This window comes from Podarcis vaucheri (assembly GCF_965113315.1).
Source record: "Podarcis vaucheri genome assembly, chromosome: Z".
Classification (NCBI taxonomy): Eukaryota; Metazoa; Chordata; class Lepidosauria; order Squamata; family Lacertidae; genus Podarcis; species Podarcis vaucheri.
In genome coordinates this window covers 50,781,784-50,805,653 of record NC_138758.1, presented here as the reverse complement: position 1 = coordinate 50,805,653, position 23,870 = coordinate 50,781,784, and the positions used below count along the sequence as shown (strand labels likewise).

The following is a 23,870-nucleotide window of genomic DNA, read 5'->3' as shown; positions in this document are numbered from 1 at the left end:
CAAAGGGGGCATTTTAGCTGGAGAGACTTGCTGGTTTCCAGAACAAGAGAAACAAATATAGTAGGACTTAATAGCATGGCCAATAGTCAAGGATGTTGGGAGTTCTGTCCAGCAACAGCTGGAAGGCTGGAGATTCCCATCCCAGTGTAATATATGAAGGGATACAAGTAGACATTGGGCAGCAAGGAGTGCGTCAGCATGCCAGCCAGCGGGTTCATCATCACCCATTAACATTACAGGAACCAGGTTGTTAGTCATTGCTATGTACACTGTAGGTGACTGCAGCCCCATTCTTGGGTTTTTGGCTGCCAATGATGAAGTGGAATTTGGCCCACCATAGGTAACAAACTTGCTTCCGTCTAACTCAGGACCTTTTGGGTGGACCTAAGCAACATGTGACCCTCACATCCAAGCAAGTCACTGGGCTTTGAGAAGGTGTGAGGTATGAGAGAAGACCTCTGGCAGGGTCTTAAAGTCCTCCTGTCTCCTTTCCAAAGCAAAGTTAGGGCTTTCCCAGGTTTGGGAAGGAGATGGGAGAGCTCTAGGACCCTGCCAGAGCCTAATACATCTTTCCCAAAGCCTAGAGCCTTGCTTATCCAGCTTTAGGAAGGCAGCACAAGGGTTGGTGGGGTGGCTTTGCACCCTCTGCCCCAGCCCCACATGCAGCAAGGCAATATGCAGCCAGAGTTAGAAACTCAGACATATAAGCTAATTGCCAAATGGCACCTTGAACCTAAGTTACGGTCACCACAGCAGAATGTCTAGGTACCTTTTTTAAACTGTGAAATGTATTGTTATTGTTGTTGTTGTTGTTGTTGTTGTTGTTGTTGTTATTATTATTATTATTATTATTCATTTCATTTATATACCACTTTATATTTTAAAGAAAAATCTCAAAGTGGTTTACAACATATTAAAACATCAAATAAAACAATCCAGTATAAAACAAATTCAAGCTTCAAGGAAAATATTTTGGATCCTTCCAGGGTGGATTCGATTTAAATTAAATTTATTTAAATCACGATTTAAATCACTAGCCAGTAAGACTTGATTTAAATCATTTTTTTTACAGAAAGACTCATTCTTGCTAGTATAATCTTAATATTTACAACCAGATGAAGGTTTCATTTTGGGAATAAAAAAATTTCAGAGTAGTTTTTACAGTTATATCAAAAATTACTGATTTGGTTATACTATTAGAAATACATAGACCAATAATTATGAAATTATAGTGAGGTTTAATAAGTTAACTGTTTACATTTGGACACCCTTTCCGCTGTACTTTACTGGAATGAGAAAAATAATCATTTCCTTAATAACAATTTAAACCATTTATTTAAATAAGACAATACTGTAACATACTGTACTGTAAAGCATACATATCCATCTTTGTTAACTGATGTGGTTAAACAATTTTTTTAAAATTAAAAAAACTTAGTTTCAGCACACATGAGAAACTTAAACAAATCCTTATTTCCTGATGAATAGCCTTTGGACTATAATGTAACTTAAATAGAAAACTATCTTTAAAAAGATTTTTCCTCCAAAAGCATTTTTTTAAAAAAATCTGATTTAAATAAAAAGATCTGATTTATTTTTCTTTAAAAAATCATTGATTTTTATCCACCCTGGATCCTTCTCTAAGTGACATTTTGTTTTCTCCATAGTTATTTACCTACTTAATCTATATAGCTGCCCCTTAGCAGAAATGCTCTAGGAAGCCACCAAGGTGTAGGGGTTATCGAATGTCGGACCAGGACCTGGGAGATCAAATCCCCACTCAAGTCATGACCTTGGGCTAGTCACAGCCTCTAAACCCACATCACAGGGTTGTTGTACGAATTAACTGACGAGGGGGTGAACCATGTACTCCTTGCAGAATATGGTGGGATATAAATGCAATAAATAAGCTCTTCTGCTTACCTGCTTAAGAAAGCTGGAGAGGCTAGCCAGATGGAGATATCAGCTGCCAACCTAGCATCCAAAGATCTCCATGTGGTCGCTACTGGACCTGCTCTAGTTGCAAAACTCACATGATGCCTGGCTGTGTGCACCTGTGGGTTCAGGGTTGAAGTACTCTTGAAACCCACTATGGTATGAAAAGCTGGACTGCTGGTAACGCAAGAGCATAAGAGGCCTGCTGGAACAGGACAATGACCCCTTTAGTCCAGCATCCTGTTCTCACAGTAGCACTCTTCCCTCCTGTGGTTTCCAGCAACTCTTCCCTCCTGTGGTTTCCAGCAACTAGTGCCAGGATCAAAGCATGTTGGCAAGAGTCCCTTATTTTGCCGGGTGCTGTCAAGTCTTTCAACTCACTTCAACCTCTGATTAGCACACCCCCCCTCCAAACGTGTAGGCAAATGAGGGGCGAAAGCAAGCACAGAAGTGACTCTCCCAGAACAACGCATGCTAAAAGATGTGCGCGCTCAATCAGACACCTCCCAGCCCGATCACTGCTCACATAATGTAGGAAGCTGCGTCATACAGAGACCAACTACTTGACCACCTAGGAAAGTATTGTGAGAGGCAGGGTCTCGCAAGGCTCCGAGGCAGATCCTAACCCTCCTAACCAGAGATGCTGTCAGGGACTGAGCAATGGTCTCCCAGCCCCCAACATGTGCAAACACACACTCAAGTAAACTGAAGGAGGAGGCCGTGTGATTCTGAATACTGGCTGCCAGGAATCACATGTGGGGAGAGCTGCTGTCAGTGTTAGAAACTCAGGTACATAAGATATTCACCAGATGGCTCCTGAAACCTAGGTTACAGACGCCACAACATAATTCAGTCACCCTTTCCATTTATTTTTTCGAAACACATGAACTAATACATAGTTCAAATCAGTGACACATTGTTAATATAACATTTTTAATAGCAATTCTTAACTGGGCACCACAAACATAAATGGGGCTCAGCCCCTGCAATAGTGGTCAATAATTAAAATTCACAGTTTTGACCACTGTTTACCACAGGTCTCATCCTTGCTCTGTGGTAGCCCACCACCTCTCCCATTCCAGCAATGCAACTTCCGCATCCTCCCAGTGAGAAGCCACAACCGTGGAACCAGCGTAAGCTCATGCCATGGATGTGCCCTAGAATTTCTAGCTGTGCTTGAGCATTGCAAGCTCTTTCCAGGCTCTACAACTTTAAGAAGGTAAAAAATAAAAACCAATCTCACCCTGTAATAATTACTCCCTTGGAAGAGGCATGGCAATAGGAAGTGAGTGTCAAGAGCAGCATTCAAGGCAGTGCTAGCATTTATGATCAGAGCTCAAGCCTTGTTCAACAGCATTCCCAATGGTGAGACGGCAGTAAATGTGTTTACATGTACACCAAAAAAGCCACTGGTAAATTTTATATTTCATAAGTTCATTGAGAAGAATGAATGGATGCCAACTGAAAACCCAACACTGTGGTACCTCAGCTTACATACACTTCAGTTAACATACGTTTCAGGTTACAGACTCCGCCAACCCAGAAATAGTGCTTCAGGTTAAGAACTTTGCTTCAGGATGAGAACAGAAATAGTGCTCCGGCAGCGCGGCAGCAGCAGGAGGCCCCATTAGCTAAAGTGGTGCTTCAGGTTAAGAACAGTTTCAGGTTAAGTACGGACCTCCGGAATGAATTAAGTACTTAACCCGAGGCACCACTGTATTAGGCATGCTTAGAAGTTTCAAAGCATTTCAGGTCAAATATTTATGGTGTATTGGGACAAAAAAAAACACCACAGGATACTCATTTGCTAAATACAAGTGAAATAAATATGCTAAACTACATCACTGTATGGCATCAGAAAGTCTTCCAAGGCAAGTTGACAATTTTCCAATGCAAATTAACCTAATTTGCACAGATTCCCCCTCCCCCTGCATACAATCCAACCCCCGCCCCAGAAAACCCACATCACTATTTTTCAACACTCACACTGTATTTCAGGGCATGTTTTCTCTCTGCCCAGCATGGAGAGCCTTCTTTCAATGCACAGTTATGCACTTCTTCAGTGAAGTAAGAGAGGCCAAAACTATGAGAGGAAACCTAACAGGCTCCACGTGGCTTGGGCTTCCCCCACACTCAGCTGAGGCTGCCCTGCTTCCCTTCAACATCCAGACAGCAATCACTCAAACACAACAAACTCACTCAAATACCACAGCCAAGACAAGAAGCAAGATAAGGTTCAAAGCCATCCAAGTCATTAAGCACTGTATCTAACCTTGGCCTGTGATAAACACTCTAATGTAACACAGTGTGGAGTTCCAGATTAGATAATTCCGTTTGGTAATTACTGTGACCTCGAATTGTTTTTCAAAAGCCTGCTCAAGAGCAGAGCTGGGCCAGGCCCCTACTTTTTAAACAGGGAACACAATACCTTTGGGAAGAAGCCTATTCTTTAGACTCTGGAGCAGATGTAAACTAATTGGAGAAACAGGAAGCATCCAGGCACTGGGCTGGAGGAAATCATTCAGTGTCTTGCACCAAGCTCAGTGTTGCCGGGGCTCCCAACAAACCACATCACATTGAAACAATCTGCACTAAATCATGTAGGCTGCAAGCTTGGCTTTATCAGCCACACCACGTAATCAACCAAACATTTAATAAACACAGTTCAAATACTGGAACAACAACACGGAAGAATTCTGGACACTCATGATCTGTGGCACTGGGACAACACTCCCCAACCACTCAGCACCCCTTCCCTGGTATGGTTCAGTGCACAGTTAAAGAATATGGTCAGAAGCAGCAGCCAAGCCAAGAAATTTAAATGGGGAGAAGGCAGAAGCAGTGCTCTAGAGAGAGCCACTGCAGGTACCTATACCTAAAAGAGGAACTGATTCATGTGAGCAGGCCATACTTCATTCCCAGGCTGCACTCCTCACTTGCCTTCCTCAAATGCTTTCATCTGGATGGAATGTGTGCTTCAGCTGTGATAATCTCTCTTGCTTGCCTAGATGGAGTGATAAGGTGTGAGAGGGTACGTGCGCACATACAAACCTCTGGTTTCTGAATGGATGGAATATAACCTACTGACCTCTGGCAGTGTCTGGTTTTTGTTCTGCCCATCACCACTGTGCCCACAAGGAAATGAAGCACTTTGACTGAAAAGTTATCCAGCCTGGCAATAGATCTTAGTTACAAAGTACTTAAAAAGGTAAAGGTACCCCTGCCCGAACGGGCCAGTCTTGACAGACTGTGGGGTTTGTGCGCCCATCTCACATTTATTGGCCGGGGGCCAGCGCTGTCCGGGGACACTTCCGGGTCACGTGGCCAGCGTGACATCGCTGCTCTGGCGAGCCAGAGCCGCACACGGAACGCCGTTTACCTTCCCGCTGGTAAGCGGTACCTATTTATCTACTTGCACCCGGGGGTGCTTTCGAACTGCTAGGTGGGCAGGCGCTGGGACCGAGCAGCGGGAGCGCACCCCGCCGCGGGGATTCGAACCGCCGACCTTTCGATCGGCAAGCCCTAGGCGTTGAGGCTTTAGCCCACAGCGCCACCCGCGTCCTAACAGCGCCACCCGCGTCCTAACAGCGCCACCCGCGTCCTAACAGCGCCACCCGCGTCCTACAAAGTACTTAGCACTCACCTAATGCCCAGGTTTGCTTTCCTCCTCCTCCTCCTCCTTCCCAAATGTTTTTCATTTTGTATCATGCCTTTTATACTGCAAGTCTGAAGGCAAAGACTTGTCTTATCACTGATCTTTGCAAGCCACCCTGGGAGCCCTTTTCAGTTGAAGAGCGGTGTAAAAATGTTTCAGATTAAAAAACGATTTAATTTGGGATTGCAGAAGCCCGTTCCAGCAAATAACTGATGACAAATGGAAGAGAGTGACCAGGATGTGCAGATATACCTTCCCTTCTTCCCCCATTCCCCCAATACTGAACTCCCATCACTGTCTGATCAGACTTGAACTGCAGGCTCTTACCTTCAGGCCTGTCTTTTCATCATCACTACCATTATTGGTGGATGGTGTTTCATCCCCTTGCCTGGAAATCAAGACAAAATCTTCGCTGTTAAGAGTGGATACCGAGTCTGAAGACACACTGATTTTTCCAACAGAGGCCTTGTCATCCATGACTTTAAAAAAAGGAAGCTGGACTCATGGATGGGCTTGTATTACAAGTACCTGAAAAACAAATAAAATAAGTATGTTTATTACTAAGCTACTCCTAGAAAGTCATGCCTTGAGATGTTCTTAAATTCTGCACAGCCGCACAGTGTTAAGAACCCGCACACCTCAAGATGCTGTTGGGCCAAGTCACCACTTATCGCTACAGTTTATTTATACACCACTTTTTCAGCCAAAAAGGCCCCCAAAGCAGCAAACAGCATGTTTTTATCCAAGTTAAAATAATTACATTAAATACTATTTCCTTTTTATTGTTGGAGTATTTTTACAGTAAACTGTTCGGATATTTTCTATTATTTTATGTGGTTTAAAAATACAGCAAAATGCCACAAACCAGGGGTGGAAAACCGATGGCCCTCCAGATGTTGTTGGCTCACCACTCCCATCATCCCTTCCCACTGGACCATGCTGAGTGGGGCTGGTGAACATCTGAAGGGCCCACAACTTCCCCACTACTGCCCTAAACCTTAAGAAATGGCCCCTGAAGCAGGAACTGGGGCAGAGGTTGGCACATCTCATCATTTCAGCACAAGGCACTGACACAGATCTTCCAAGGGGGAAGAGGGGAGAGTTATGCAACCCACAAGGCCTTTCCTTATCTTTAGTTACAGTGCTGAAATCAAGACAGAGCTGATGTCACCCACTTCACTGTCCCAACCTCCACATGGGTTTTTAATAAAGCACATTCCCAAGTTGCCCCCGCCATTCTGCTTGCTAAAAGAGAAATGGCACCATTCATCCTCATGCTAGAGATGGAATTCAGCTCCCTGGAATAACGCACTCCATGCAAAAAGTCCCAGGTTAGATTACTGGCATATTCGTCTATATCAGAGGAACTTCAGACCAATAAGCCCCAAGTAGCCCTCAGGACTTGCTGCAGGCCACACCCCTCACTGGCCCACCTCCATGCCCTCTTCCCTTTCCTTGGCTAGAATGCAACCTCTTGCTTGCATGGATGGTGGGTGAGAAGAGGCGCTCAGGGCGTGTGTAGAAACCGCTGGCTTTTGTTTGATTGAAAACATAGCCACAAGACCGGTGGGGCAGCAACACAAGAATGGGCCTTTTCTGCAGTGGCCCCCCATTTATGGAATGCTCTCCCCAGGGAGGTTTGGCTGGAGGATTCATTATACACCTTTAGGCACCAGACAAAAACATTCCTCTTCAATAAGGCCTTTGGCTGATTGGCATTTGATGCCCTTTTAAATGTGTTGTGGGAGGGAGGATTTTTGGTTTTTGTTCCTATTTTTATTTATTTATCCCTCACTGCAAGAGTTACAGGGAAGCAGGCAGAGGGCCTTCTCGGCAGTGGACCCCCTCCCTGTGGAACACCCTCCCTTCAGGTGTCAAACATATAAACAACAAAATTTTTAGAAGACATTTGAAGGCAGCCTTGTATCAGGAAGTTTTTAATGTTTGATGTTTTATTATGTTTTTATACAGTGGTACCTTGGTTCCCAAACTTAATCCGTTCTGGAATTCTGTTCCAAAACCAAAGTGTTCCAAAACCAAGGTGCGCTTTCCCATAGAAAGTAATGCAAAATGGATTAATCCATTCCAGACTTTTAAAAACAACCCCTAAAACAGCAATTTAACATGAATTTTACTATCTAACGAGACCACTGATCCATAAAATGAAAGCAATAATCAAAGTACTGTACTATAAAATAAATAAGACAGGGGCTTTTATCCATTTCTGCAGTCACACAATCAATCAATCAGTAGCTGAACTGGGTTCCCGCACAGTGACCAAAACAAGTCACAAAAACGAAGTCACAAGCCACAGTCACAAGTTAGTCCCATAAAACGAAGAACAAGTCACAGTCACAAAAACGAAAAAGCCACACAAACAAAAACGAAAAAAATAGCAAAAACAAAAGCTCCAAATATCACCTCTATGTTGTGTGGGTGGCTCAGGACTCAACAGCCGAGAGACTCAACAGGAAGCCTCTGATTAGCAGCGGGGGACTCAGTTTACAAATGGAACACACTCAACAGGAAGCTGAACATGTTCAGCTTCCAAGGCGAAGTTCACAAACCAGAACATCTACTTCCGGGTTTGCAGCGTTCTATTTCCAAGTTGTTCATAAACTAAGGTAAAGGTACCCTTGACCATTAGGTCCAGTCGTGACCGACTCTGGGGTTGTGCGCTCATCTCACTCTATAGGCCGAGGGAGCCGGTGTTTGTCTGCAGACAGCTTCCAGGACATGCGGCCAGAATGACAAAGCCGCTTCTGGAGAACCAGAGCAGCGCACGGAAACGCCCTTTACCTTCCCGCCGGAGCGGCACCTATTTATCTACTTGCATTTTGACGTGCTTTCGAACTGCTAGATTGGCAGGAGTTCATAAACTAAGCTGTTCTAAAACCAAGGTACCACTGTATTTTGCTTGAAGCCATCCAGAGTAGCTCGGAAAACACAGCCAGATGGGCGGAGTATGATGATGATAATGATTTCTGTCTTTTGTGTTTTTTATATTGTAATTTTATGTTGTGAACCACCCTGAAATCTATGGATGTTGGGCAGTATACAAATTTTAATAATGATAGTAATACAAGGTTAGGATTCACATCTATTGATACACCAAATATTTGCCTCTGGCCACTGGCCACCACTGGCGTGGCTTGTTCAGAAGTTTCTCCAATGAGGAACTAAGGTCCTCAAGCTGAAAAGTGCTTCCCACCCCCAAGCTGAATGACCCAATAACGTGGCACTGGAATGGCACTCCGCCCAAGGCCCTGGAAAGTAAACAGCACTGAGCTAGATGGGCCATGTGACGCAGGACCCCGGTCCCCTGCCCCACCACTTCTCTACGCTGGGTCAACACTGTGATACATCAGCAGCTAAGCATTGTGATATACCAATATGGCACAACGTCTGAAATAAGGGTGGAACTAGGTAGAAGTGAACAGGGTAATGTCCTGACAACTGCTACTACATAGGGGTGTAAACCCCCGATACATTTTTATTTACATTTAACATGTTTTTACAACTGTTTTGTTATAGTACAGAGCAACAGGGGCGGCAGGAATAATGAGAGGAGTGATGACCAGCTTCACCCTTTATCCCACATCACATTTTTTTACGATATATCTCCAAGTTGAATACAGTGGTACCTATGGTTGCGAACAGGATCCATTCCGGATGCCCGTTCGCAACATGAGCAGAATGCAACCTGCATCTGCATGTCTGGCGATTGGCTGCTTCTGCGCATGCACGTGATGTCATTTTGCGCGTCTGCGCATGTGCAAGTGGTGAAACCCAGAAGTAACCCTTTCCAGTACTTCCGGGTCACCGCGGGACACAACCTGAAAACGCTCAGCCTGAAGCAAACGCAACACGAGGTATTATGAAACTGTTATCACAATGTGGACTTCAAACCAATTTTGGACAATGTATTGCTACATCGCCCATCCCTAGTTATCATGTGTCTCCCTCCAGCTTTATCAAAGGCAGAAGAGTGCTCAGAAGGGCTGCTTGGGAGATGTGATCTACCTGATTGACTCTGGCTTTCACTGATCAGAATGAGCCAGAAGACATGGCCTCCAGCTGCAGGGGAACCTTTAAAGGCCGAGTTGCCATTGCATTTTGTTCCTAATCTCGCTGATGGGAATCCAGTCCAGGGCTTCCAACAGGAAGCTTCACCATCCTCAGCTAAATGGACTAGCAATACCATGTTGCAGTAAATTAGCTACAGTTTATTGTGTATTATTCTGCTTGACCTGTTGCCTGCTTTTCCGTTATCTGTTATTTCTAAGAAGAGATATTTCTAATAAGAGATATCCACACCACACCTAGACTGCATTGGGTTCCACACTATTGGAAGTCTAAGACTAGAGTGGAATTTACCCTATTCTCAGGGAGAAGCAGAGGGCTGGAGAGTGGGCCTTGTACTCTGTGTAAATTGCACTGGTCCAGCATCCCAGGATTTAACAATTAATTGGCAGTTCCCAGTTTCCCTCCTTTGCTTTTGGGGTTGGTGGTGACAGCAACCACTGGGTCGGAAGGTCCAGCTGGCAGCACTGCAGGGCCGTTCTGCAGCAGCTAGGGAAGAAGTGAGTTGTGAAAAGGTCTCCTGAGCATTCCACCTTCACCACAGGCCAAATGGCCTAACCACACACACCCCAGCACCTCCAGGTAGAGTTTGGAATATCCACTGCTTGAAATTGCTGCTGCAGTTCAATGCAGACAATACACTGTGTATTGATGCATCAATTGGCTGACACATTATAAGGCAGGCAGCGCTTCAAAAAACCAATACAAAATTGAGCTGGCACAACCGGCTCCTTCCTGCCTCTTTCAGACTTGGCCGTCTTCCACATTTAGGCAAAAATTCAAAAAAGGAGGGAAGGGAGTAATTAAAGAAAATTGGGCAAACTAAGCTGGCATGTGGGGAGGGGGAAAGGCTTTCTCAGTTTGGGGGAGGCTGTCTCCATTGCTCCCTTCAAGTAGGAAGGCCCAGATCCAGGACCCTAGGCTCTCTCTTTTCAAAGAACTTCTTCCTGCTGTGGCCTCACCTGGGATTCATCCACTTCACAAACCTCTGGTTTCATTATCTAGGAACTCAGAAATGGGCATGATTTTTCACTGCAGCTACTTCCACGGCTCAGCACACTTTGCATCCCATGCATACGTATTAAAAATCATCACAGTATTTCTGCAACACTTAGAAAGCTGACTCCCACTCTGACTCCCAGAGGAATGTGAAAATGAGATTTTAAGCAAGACTACAAGAGTATACGCCAAATAATTCAGATAACTTCAGACCTCCCAGAAAAGTGGAGTTTGGCACAATCACAGATGCAGCCCAAGACAAATTTAGTAAGGAAAAAAAACTTGCAAGAGACAATTGCCATGTCTCTTCCTAAGAAGATATAAACAAGTTATGGTATTTCCAGATCACTCAGAGAGCTAAGGGTTGGGAGGGACTCCAGATTTCAGGTGTTTTAACATTTAACTACATTTTCCTCCTTGGACAGAGAAAATCCACTTGTCCTTTATTCACATACATGAATCAAATGGGAAAGTGAAGTAGCCAGGGTCATGCCTTGCTGCTGGCCAAATAAAAGCTTCATTTCCATGTGTGTGCATGCATATATAAGGCACACATTCATATACAAACCTTGCCCCAAGAATAGTCCAATTCAGCAAGCTAAATGTATTCGCCTTTTCATTTTGCTCCTGCCCGAGACAGGGAGGGGCCAGGAGTACAGTGGTACCACGAGTTACAGACGCTTCAGGTTACAGACTCCGCTAACCCAGAAACAGTACTTTAGGTTAAGAACTTTACCTCAAGATGAGGTGGTGCAGCAGCAGCGGGAGGCCCCATTAGCTAAAGTGGTACCTCAGGTTAAGAACAGTTTCAGGTTAAGAACGGACCTCCGGAACGAATTAAGTATGTGACCAGAGGTACTACTGTACAGTCATACCTCAGGTTGAGCGTGTTCGAGTTGCGCTCCGCGGCAACCTGGAGGTAACAAAGCACGTTACTTCCGGGTCTCGCCGCTCGCGCATGCGCAAACGCTCAAAATGACGTCACGTGCATGCACGGAAATGGCAAAATGCAACTCACGCACGGATGCACCGTCACTTCTTACGTTCGCTTCAGGATGCGAACGGGACTCTGGAACGGATCCCATTCGCATCCCGAGGTACCACTGTACTCAACACTCCAGCTACCTTACTGATAACAGACTTGCAGCTAATCCAAACCAAGAGAGCTAAACCAAATACAGCAGTTGTTCCTCAGAATAATTTCTGGAGGCTGACCCAAGTTCAAAACTAGGGCAAACATCCACCCACACGATCTTGCACCCTCAAATAGCTGCACCCCAAAGAAAGGAGGGCTTCTCAAGAAAAACACCCTTCCTGTGCTCCTTCCAATAAATAACAGAGGTCTAGATTTCATAGCACTGCATCAGCAAGAAGAAGCTGGTGATACCAAATTATTTTTATACCCCTTGAAGCTTGGGATTTCTCCCAGGCTCTTTGGAGACCACAGAAGAAGCAAGCAGCCAGAAGCAGCCAGCCAGATAAGACTATGGAACGCTGCCTTCTCCAAAAGTTCCTGCTTTTGAGGTTTTTAATTCCTCTCCCCAGGCATATTTTCTGATTTCAGCAGCTACGTAAAGGAGGAATAAAAACCGGTTCCTTGACAATTTGAGATATACCACATTGGCAGGACCAGCAATCTGTCAGAAGGTACAATATCCAACAATAGCATTCCATCTATTAAAACCCAGGCCAGAGATCTTGATTCAAAGATTTTTCTGAGTCCTCCTTTAAAGGGAGAATACAAAAGGACAGACAGCATTTGGCCCACTAAGGCTCTCTCCCTCAACAAGTTTATTTTCTCAACAGCTGGCAAGACAGGCCATTGTTTCCACAGGTAGTTACACCATCTTTGGGACAGGTCATCTTCTGTGCCAATACCAATAAACTTCAGCTTCAAAGGTAGGTCTAACATTTTCTGCATATACCAGAGAAATACAATGCCTCTTCAGCCCAGCAGTAAAGTCTGACCCAGCACAGTTGCAGCCATCCTTCAATGTGCGTAATCAGCACAATAGTTTTTGTCAGGGAACTGACATCAGAGGGAAAGGAGGTGATAGGGCTCCCAGAGACGGGGAGAGACTCAACAGCCAAAGCAGGGACCAGCAGGGGGAGCGCGGGGTCTCTGGAGGAGGATCTCAGTAATACTGAGAGAGACGCAGCAACGCAGGCAGGAAGCAGGGGAGAGAAAGGGGTGAGAGACACGTCCAGCGAAAATAGTGGGGAGGTGTCAGAAGCAACTGCAGGGAGACCCATGCTTCGTCGGAAGCTGTCACGTCGTGAGTCCAGGAGACGTGTTTCCGTTAAGGAACTTCTTTGTTGGAGGCGTTTCCGCAAACAGCCACTGTCGGACTCTAATAGTGACTAGAGCAGACATGTCTGAGGAGCTCTGTTACACACAGAGGTTTGTGGGGCCGCACAAACTCTGAAGGGGCACCATTTTAAGCACAAGCAGCTAATCATCCCCTGATAGCAGTCCGACAGTCTCTGTACGCTGCCTGTGCAGGAGAAAGCATCATGAGCGACCCAGCCGGAGCCGGAGTAGCAGGGGGAGGAGCTGATCCAAGCTTGGAAGAAAGATGCCGAGCATTGGAGGTCCAACTGGCGCTGCAGACGGCGAGGCTCGAGGAGAGGAGGGCTCAAGATGCAGACAAGAAGGGGAGAACCACTCAGTTCCCCAGAAAGGTACCAGGATTGGTGCAGAAGTTTGGGGGGGACCCCAAGGATTACCATGCCTTTAGGACTGAAATGCAATATGCCCTGAATGTCCAGTTTGATGAGTTCCCTGATGAGGAATCTCGAGTTGCTTTTGTAATTGGGCATCTTGAGAAGGGCGCGCGAGACTGGGTTCGACCCCTGATGGCAACGCACAACGATATCCTAAAGGACACTATGAAATTCTTTCGTGCAATGGATATCATGTTTTCCAGCGACATTGAGGAAGGGGCGGTGCGCAGACAGTTAATGGCTTGCAAGCAGGGAAGCAGATCTGTCCGTGAGTACTGGACTGAATTTACCATGCTGATTCACAGATTGGGGTGGGATTTATCGGCAGCACCCATTCAGATGCTATTTGAAGAAGGTCTTTCTTCAGCTGTGAAAGACGAGCTGGCCAGGAGCCCCAGGGCGGTGTCTATGGATCAGCTGACCAAATCTGCGCTGACCATTGGAGCGCGCCAGGAGGCAAGAGCCTTGGAGAGGCGGGAAGGGAGAGGGGAACGTTGGAAGGAGTTACGCATTCCAGACATTCCTGAGCCAGCTTTCCCGCCGGCAGAGCCGATGGAAATCGGAACAGCCCGCGCGCGCGCAGTTTCAAAGCCCAGTGAGGGGGCGAAGAAGGAGGGAAAGGGAGCCCGGAAATGCTATCTCTGCCAACAGCCAGGCCACTTTGCCAGAGTCTGCCCCCAGAGGAAGGAATGGCAAGGAATGGTGGGAGCTGTTGAGGGGGAAGAGCAGGGAGAAACGGAGCAGGTAAAAGCCAACGCCTGGTTGCCATCAGGGCACTGCAGCCAGGTCAAAGAGCAGTGAAAGTGCCCCTTCCCCAAGTGCCAGTGCCAGAAGCTCCTCGACCTGCTCTAGTGATTGAAGTGTCGCTAGAGCTGCAAAATGGACACCCCCTAAAAATAAAGGCACTGTTGGACTCAGGCAGCTCCTGCAATTTTATGAGCAAGGAGTTTGCTGCTGAACACCAGATACAGACTATCCCTTTAAGCAACCCCCTGCAGGTGACCACGATCGATGGCAGGGAACTGTTGGGAGGAGGAGTCAGCTTGCAGACCATCCCAATGATAATGAGGGTGGCAAGGCACACAGAACTGATAGCGTTTAATGTGGCCACCTTGGGAGGTGCTCCCATTATTTTGGGAATGAGCTGGCTAGCCCTACATGATCCGCTGGTGGGCTGGCATCAAAGAGTGGTTTCCTTCGGTTCCGCACATTGCTTAGAACACTGCAGGGGGGAAAAGGGGTCAGCAGGGGCCCAAGCCACCCTGGCAGGGACTGAAGTAATGGAGAAGGGGAAGGTGCCACCACAGTATGCTGATCTCAGCGACGTGTTCAGCGAGAAGGAAGCTGACCAACTACCTCCGCATAGACCCTTTGATTGCCAGATCAATTTACTCCCCGGAGCACAGCTTCCTGTAGGCAAGTTGTATGCCATGTCAGACAGGGAAATGCAGGAGTTGCGAGCGTTCATTGACAAGAACCTGAAGAGAGGCTTCATCAGAGAGTCCAAGGCGGCGGGGGGTAGCCCAGTGTTTTTTGTGGACAAAAAACACACGGACAAGCCGAGGCTGGTATGTGACTTTCGGGCCTTAAATGCAGTGACCGAGCCGGCGGCTTTTCCTATGCCCAGGATTGATGATATTTTGACCAGGGTGCGGAAGGGAAAGATTTTTACAAAGCTGGACCTAAGGGGGGCGTACAACCTGATACGTATAAGGAAAGGGGATGAATGGAAGACCACCATGTTCACCCCTTTGGGGGCATTTGAATACTTAGTTATGCCTTTTGGATTACAAACAGGCTCCGCGTGTTTTCAAGCTTTCATGAACCACGTACTGGGGCCTTTGCTCTACAAGAATTGCGTGGCCTTCTTAGATGACGTGTTGGTGTATTCGGAGAATGAGGAGCAACATGTGAGAGACGTCAGAGAAGTGTTGAGCAGGCTGCAAGCCAACAGACTGTGGGTGAAACTGGAGAAGTGTCAGTTTCATACCAAGGAGGTGGAATTCCTGGGGTACCGCTTGTCAGATAAGGGGTTGGCCATGGACCCCGGCAAGGTTCAAGCGGTGCTGGAATGGAAAACACCCAAGACCAAGAAGGATGTGCAGAGGTTCCTAGGGTTTGGAAACTTTTATCGTAAGTTCATCCGAAACTTCGCCCACCTGACGGCGCCCATCACGGACTGTCTCAGCAGCAAAAAGAAGTTTGTTTGGACGGGGGAGGCGGAGCGAGCGTTTGAGGAACTGAAAAGGGCCTTCGCCTCTGACGAACAACTTCTACATGTGGATTTACAAAAAAAGCTGAGGGTCGAAACAGACGCGTCGGACAGAGCCATAGGGGCGGTGCTTCTTCTGCAGCCGGGGAAGGAGGGGTCAGAGTGGCGACCGTGTGCCTTCTTTTCGCGAAAGCTGAACAAGTCTGAGAGGAACTACACGGTGTACGACCGGGAACTTCTTGCAATTTATGAGGCCTTCCGGAGATGGAGGCACCTACTAATTGGTGCACAACAGAAGGTGCAAGTGTGCACGGACCATAAGAATCTAGAGTATTGGAGAACTGCGCGAGTGCTCAACCAACGGCAGTTGAGATGGGCCCAGGAGTTTTCCAAATTTAACTTTGAGATTTGTTACGTACCAGGCCCGGAGAACGTTAGGGCGGACGCTCTCTCACGCAAACCTGAATATTTGGAGGGAGAGGGTGCACCCGAAGAGACCCATGTCATTCCCGAGGACCGCTGGGTGTGTGGGGCGGCATTGGTGGGGCAAAGGGAACTGGTAGAGGGAACGGGGCAGGATGAATACGCCCAGGACAAACTCAGGAGTCTTAGGAGGGAGGGAGACAAACCCGGGGGTTTTGAGGAGAGAAATGGGGCGTTGTACTACAAGGGAGCGTTATACATACCTGAAGGGGAATTGAGGGAAAAGGTACTCAAGCAACTGCACGATAACCCCACAGCAGGGCATTTTGGGCAACACAAAACCATGTGGCTGGTTACCAGGGAATTCTGGTGGCCCAAGGTTAGGGAAGATGTACGGGAGTATGTGAGAGGGTGTGACCGATGCCAACGAGCCAAGGGGGAGAGGCGGGCGCCGGCAGGTTTATTAGAACCACTACCCACGCCGGAAAGACCGTGGGAGGCAGTGGCAATAGATTTCATGACTGATCTGCCCAGGTCCAAAGGGAAAACAGCCATTATGGTGGTGGTAGATCTGTTAACCAAGATGGCCCACTTTATAGCCTGCTCACATGCGGTCACAGCAGAAGAAACCGCCAAATTGTTTGTGGAAAATGTGTTTAGGTTGCATGGCGCCCCCTTGAGGGTGGTTTCGGACCGAGGGAAACAATTTACTTCCAGGTTCTGGAGGAAGCTCATGAGCTTACTGCATGTAGAGGTTAATTTCTCTACTGCCCGTCATCCAGAAACCAACGGGCAGGCGGAAAGAGCTAATGGTGTCCTCCAGCAATATTTGAGGTGTTATGTTAATGACAGAGAGAATGATTGGGTGGAGAAGCTGGCGTTGGCAGAATTTGCTTACAACAATGCAGAGAACGTGTCCACGGGGATGAGCCCTTTTTTGGCCAATCACGGGTGTCATCCCCGAGCCTTCCCAGGGGGGGAGGGGGAGAACTGGAGCGTTCCAGCAGCAGAACAGTTCGTTGAAGAAATGGAAGCGATCCATCGCCAACTCCAACTTAATTTAAACCGGGCGAAGGAGGAATATAAGAGGCAGGCAGACAAAACCAGAAGGGAAGGGGAAAGCATTAGGGTGGGAGACCAGGTGTGGCTGTCCACCCAAGGGTTACCATTTAAAGGAGGTTGTAAGAAGTTAAGACCCAAAAGACTGGGCCCATTTGAAGTCACGCAACAGGTCAACCCAGTGGCTTTCAGACTCCGGTTACCGAACCACATGAAGTTGCACCCAGTGTTCCACAGATCGTTGCTGTCACCGTATATAGGGGACAGAGAGGGGAGGGTCAATAGGGGACCAGCGATGGAGGAAAAAGAACACAGCTACCATGTAGCGGAGATTCTAGATTCCAGGTGGAAGGGAGAGCAAGTAGAGTATTTGGTAATGTGGGAAGGGGAACCGGAGTCGGAAAACACCTGGGTCAGGGCAGAGGATGTAGATGACGAGGTTCTAATTGAAACTTTTCATCAGAGATTCCCTCGTAAACCCCAGCCAGTGGCGAGGTTCCGGAGGGAATACTTCGCCACCACCGACGAAGAAGAGGAGTTGGAGGGGTTCTCTGATTCCGAGGTGGAGGAGGATTCAGCGAGTCGGAACGAAGACCGATGGAGGGAAATGTTCGAGACGTCTGAAGATGAAGAGGATTCGTTTCGGGGTTTCAGCTCCTCACCGCCCAGAGGAGAGGGAGGGGGCGGGGGGGAAGGGGGCCCTGGAGGGGAGGTGGATGTCAGGGAACTGACATCAGAGGGAAAGGAGGTGATAGGGCTCCCAGAGACGGGGAGAGACTCAACAGCCAAAGCAGGGACCAGCAGGGGGAGCGCGGGGTCTCTGGAGGAGGATCTCAGTAATACTGAGAGAGACGCAGCAACGCAGGCAGGAAGCAGGGGAGAGAAAGGGGTGAGAGACACGTCCAGCGAAAATAGTGGGGAGGTGTCAGAAGCAACTGCAGGGAGACCCATGCTTCGTCGGAAGCTGTCACGTCGTGAGTCCAGGAGACGTGTTTCCGTTAAGGAACTTCTTTGTTGGAGGCGTTTCCGCAAACAGCCACTGTCGGACTCTAATAGTGACTAGAGCAGACATGTCTGAGGAGCTCTGTTACACACAGAGGTTTGTGGGGCCGCACAAACTCTGAAGGGGCACCATTTTAAGCACAAGCAGCTAATCATCCCCTGATAGTTTTGTTCATTTTTATCCGAGAAAAGTGGCACACCAAAGAAGCAGTAAAGCATCTTTTTTTTATTAAATAAAAAATAAAAATAAAAGTTTGCTTTTCACATTGCCCAATCACCCTTCAGCTGGAGAATAAAGATTTCTTGCTGAACAAGAAAGAGGATCCACCACTCAGTCTGAGAAGCCACAAAAACACAAAGATTCTGGGCTAAGAATTCAGCCCCCAGAACCTTTGCAAGTCATTTTGAAAGGGGAAATGGCATGCTTCAGCCACCCAGGAGAGAAATTCGGATTTCCCTATCCAGTCTTGTAAGTGAACAACAACAATAAGCGATCATGCAGTTTTTGGCACATGCTGAAAACTTACGTGTTTACTGAGGCCTTTGCTATCAAGTATACCAGCCACTTGTCAGAACTATTCTAGTTAAACGGAGTCTTGAAACGCTGCTGGATTTATTATTTTATCTTTGTATTTTCAATGGATTCTACTGTAAGCCACCTTGAAATACTCTTCATAATAGGCAAGATATTTATTTAATTTACTAGCTGGCTAGAGACTGCCCAAGAAGGGAGAACATCCCTCCTGCATTTCTCTGCTGGATGTGGAGAACGGGGGGGGGGGGGGGCTTCTCGCCTTCTTGCTTGCCATGCTAGATGTAAAGAGGGGCTTAACATCTCAGCTTTCCTCTGCTAGTCCACTTACCCACCTGTATAAAGCTCTGTGCTGTCTCAAAGGGAGCATATAAATACAAGGCTGACTCAATGGGAAACTAAGTACAAATATGGGCATTCAGACCAATTAGACTTTAATCTTAAAATCTTGAGGATTAGTAAGTAGCCCAAGTGCTACTATTAGGCTCTCTTCCAACTTTTTTTGTTGGGGGGGGGGTCGCTACGTGGCCACAACAGTGTCATCGGCAACAGAAGATGGTGGCCAAACATGGTGGCAGTCAAAGATCCCAGAGAATTTGACATTCTCTTCTTAATGTGTATTCTAAGACTCATGTTGAGAAGCAGAAAAATACATGGGAGACAATATTTGGATATAACCTACATATATGGCAATAAAACAAGCAGTTTCTGTGGGAGAGGGGTGTGTGATCATCATTGTTGCCATTTATTTAGACAGTTCCACATACGTGCATAGCAGGGCTAATGGTACCTTCCAGATTTTGTGGACCATAACTCCTATCAGCATGTCCAATAGTCATGGATTATTAGAAATGTAGTCCACCAACTTCTGGAGGGAACAAACTGGCTACCTCTGCTTGAGTGCAACAAAGATTATAGGTCCCTGTCCTGAAGACCTTGCAATTCTGTTCAACTACTAAGATTCCATTTGGTTTCAGCAGGGAATGAGAACCGCAACGTCCTGAAGGGTTGTAGCACTACATAACTCAATACACAGCAATATATATAACTATATATGCACACTATATATGGCACCCTTTCCAAACCTGGTGGACTCCAGGTGATTTTGGACTGCAACCCCCACAGGTATGCTACCCAAGGAAGGTGGGAGTTATAGCCCAACAACACCGGGAAGGAAAAGCTTGAAGTTCTTTCTTGTTTAATTTTAAGATGCTAAATTAGGTTAGGTTACTTACAGCACTTCTGTATGGCTTGATTTTTTGTGTTCATTAATATTATAGTTGTCCCTAATTGTTCTTAATGGGTTTTTTTGAGTTATAATTATTGTTCATTTGGTATGTTGTGAGCCACTTTGAGGTCCACTGTGGAAAAACTGCATACAAATAAACTGATGATGAACTACAGGCTCCGCTCCAGAGATGGACCTAAAAAATTTTGACAAATCCTTGGATTCTCTGGTTGGTGTTGAATTTCATTGACACACACTGCTGAAGACTGTCTGGGGCATAAATCAGGAGAAAGCAACGTTACATTACATTTATTTGTTTTTTATAACCTTCACTCAAGGCTATAAAACAGGATACAAGTATTATAAATAAATAGTAATTCTCTGGATGCCAATTACTTCTCAGAAACTCTGGGTCACAGTTGAAGCTTTCAATAATCTAAGGCAGAGCTTCCCAAACTCCAGTCCCCAGACTTTTTGGACTACAGTTCCCATCATCCCTGACCGTTGGTCCTGCTAGCTAGTGATGGTGGGAGTTGTGGTCCAAAAACAGCTGGAAACCCAAATTTGGGAAACTGTGGTCTAAGGAATTAGTGATCATCAGACTATGCTGAAAATTGTCAAAGCCTTCTTTTGTATGAACTTCAAAAAGCAATCAGTTTCAATGCATACCAACAGACATAGAGCTCCTGAGACACATCAGTGTATACACATTTGCTATCATACTTCATCTACAAACAAGACCAAATATCCAACCTCCCTTTTATTCTTCTTTAGTTGCACAGTCTGTTTTTAGTTTTTTGCAATTTCTTGAACCATTGTGAAATGTCAAATATTCTAGAATTTCCCTGTTCTTTTGTTAACCTTTGAAAACCACATTAAACACACCCTTTTTAAAAAGATTTTGCAATGGGGGTGAGCAAGCAAGCAGGCAGGCAGGCAGGCATATAACAAGGCCAAAGTTGAGCACTTTTTATGTCCCCTTGATCTCACTGGGGACAGACTGGTCATTGTGCTTAACTCCTCCACTGAAAAAAAATGCAAGTCTAAAGTGCTTGGGTTTGGCTGGATTGTGGTCCATGAGTTCTGCCTCTCCCTGCCATCACAACCAATTTCTTTCCAGTATTATGCTGTAGCACTCTTAGTTATGTACACTGTATTGTGGGACCAAGAAGCTGGTGCTCAAGCTACACAAACACTCCCTGCCCTTTATCAAAGGAGTTACAGCCTGCAATCAGGTAATTCTAAGCATAACATGCTCATCCAACTAAGCCAGCATAGCAAATGCCTCAGGGGGTGGGGCAGTGGCAGGCAGATGGCTGTGGTGTCAACTTATTTTCATTCTCCCTCCCTCCCCCACGCCTTTGCAGTGTGCGTCTTGTGTATGTGCACTGTTCTAATTCCGGTTCAGTTCCTCTCTTAAAACTTTTTCTAAAACAAACACCAAATGCCAAATCAGATATATACAGGAATAAAAGACAACAAGTTTACTGTTTTTCACCACTCCCTCTTGTGAAAGTCAGAAAAACCTCGTTCTTTCCCCAACCACACAATATTGTTGCCAAACCAGTACTAATCTTGTGCTGGCTAAGTTTATCCCCTCACACACACTTGCATGGATAAAGCCTTTGTATTCCTAACACTTGTATTCCTAACACAGCCCAGGGACTTCTGGGGTGCACACACCCTTGCAGCTTCACTTCTCCCTCCTACAGCAATCGGATTGTCAACAGCCCAGCAACACACACACACACCCCTCTCCACCCCATCCTAGCTTTGTAAGCGAACACCCTACAGAAACTATAGAAGCAAGCATGAGTGCTTCATCCCAGAGACCTGGCTACCATCATGGTGTTGTTCCATTTGAAGCAGATCAGCTCTAAAACACCTTCAGATAAATTTTATGGACTCCCATGTAGCTGAAAGGAGAAGGGCCAGGAAACAGAGAGGAGTGGGGCATGAAACCAGACTACACAGGCCAGTCTTTGTCAACCTGCTGCCCTCCAGATGTTTTGGGCTGTAACTCGCTTCAGTCCCAGCCAGCATGGCCACAATGACTGGGACTGATGGGAATTGCAATCCAAAACATGTGGAGGATACAAGGTTGGCAGACAATACCATAGATCCAGTTACAGATAGGTAGCCGTGTTGGTCTGCCATAGTCAAAATAAAAAAATTCCTTCCAGTAGCACCTTAAAGACCAACTAAGTTAGTTCTTGGTATGAGCTTTCGTGTGCATGCACACATGTGTATCTGAAGAAGTGTGCATGCACACAAAAGCTCATACCAAGAACTAACTTAGTTGGTCTTTAAGGTGCTACTGGAAGGAATTTTTTATAATACCATAGATGTTGACATCTAACCACCACGAAGGAAAACCATCTCAAGAACCTCCCTATTCTCCTGTCTTCACCTACAAGAGAAAAACATGGCACCCTATGCTTCAAAACTCCCTGCATACTGAGATAAAGCAGACATCTTCACTGTACTCTTTCTGGCATCTACTAAAAACATTCCTGTTTAGAAAAGCCCACCCAGATGCCTAGAAAGGTGAGGTGATTTTAATTTGCTTTAGTATTCTAACTTTTGTATGTACTGAAGTGGGGTTGTAAATTTTTCTTGATTTTACAGTGGTACCTTGGTTTTCGAACTTAATCGATTCATTCCAGGAGTCCGTTTGACTCCCAAAACCGTTCAAAAACCAAGGCATGGCTTTCGATTGGCTGCAGGAGCTTCCTGCACTCAAGCGGAAGCTGCATCAGACATTCGGCTTCCGAAAAACGTCTGCCAACCCGAACACTTACTTCTGGGTTTGCTGCATTCGGGAGCCAATTTGTTCGGCAACTAAGCCATTAGAGAAGCAAGGTACGAGGGTACTGTTTTATCTTTTGTAAACCACTTTGAAGCTTTTAAAGCAGTGTGTAAATTTTATTACATAAATAAATACAAAATCCAAGATAAATATTTTTTCAATCAGCTTTTCCTAAGGATTTGGCAAAGCTCTGCAATCCTCTTCCATTTGGGACAACACTAGGTCAGCAGCCCAAATCTTCTAACTTCCATGGTTCCCCTCAATCAAGGTACAGAATGAGGGTCTGAGCTGAGAAGATCCATGAGTTAAGAGCTCAAGCTATCAACTCACCATTGCATGAGTAGTCAGTACCAGCCTACATCTCAGGGCCTTTTATGCACATGACACATACAGAGATGTTACTGTACAGTCATACCTCATGTTCCGTCTGCTTCAAGTTATGTCTTTTCAAGTTGCGTCCCGCGGCAATCCGGATGTACCAGAATGGTTACTTCCGGGTTTTGCTGCTCGTGCATGTGCAGAAGTGCTAAATCGCGCTTTGCACATGCACAGAAACACTAAATCGCCCTTTGCGCAGACGTGGCACTTCTGGATACGAACGCTTCGAGTTGTGGATGTGCTTCCAGGACAGATTACGTCCGCAACTCGAGGTTCCACTGTACTGAAAAAGGCCCCCAATTAAAACCCCAGCTGCAGCATCACTGGCTACCTTTATGAAGGCTACTTTTCTCTCAGTCTTCCCCTACAATACACATACTTACACTGCAGAGCTACTCAAACCAGCATAACTTACAGGGCTGTTCTGTGGACTATTAACCCAAAACATGTGAAGGTTCATACCATGGACACCGAAATATTGCCTGAGACAAAGAAACGCAGCTACGGAAATTTTACTGCACTTGTCTCAGGTACTTTTTAGTGGAAACACAACACAAACAGCCACTATATTGTTATCACTGCTAATAATACTGTGTCATGGTTATTATTTTTTAGTATCATCAATAACAACAAAAACAACAACCCAGTTTATTCTGTAAATTTAACTTTCACTTTTCCTCCAAGGAGCTCAAGGCAGCAAACAGGGGCCTACTCCCCCCCCCCCCGCTTTTATGCTCACAACAATCCTGTGGTCAGGCTGAGAAAGAGAACGACTGGCCCAAGGTTGCCCACTGTGTTTTATGACTGAAAGGGGACTTCAACTTGGGCCTC

General features: G+C 46.2%; 1 protein-coding gene across 2 annotated transcripts in view; it reads right to left on the bottom strand.

The window, feature by feature from the left end:
• The window catches only part of RABGAP1 (RAB GTPase activating protein 1), a 100,171-nt gene that overhangs the window by 74,850 nt on the left and 1,451 nt on the right, over positions 1–23,870 (bottom strand). The window contains exon 2 of one of the 2 annotated variants that reach the window (XM_082208850.1): positions 5,918–6,118. The exons of the other annotated variant lie outside the window; for it this stretch is intronic. Coding sequence (XP_082064976.1) covers positions 5,918–6,067 — 150 coding nt within the window. The 5' untranslated portion in view covers positions 6,068–6,118. The remainder of the gene's footprint in view (positions 1–5,917; positions 6,119–23,870) is intronic. 2 annotated transcript variants of the gene reach the window in all.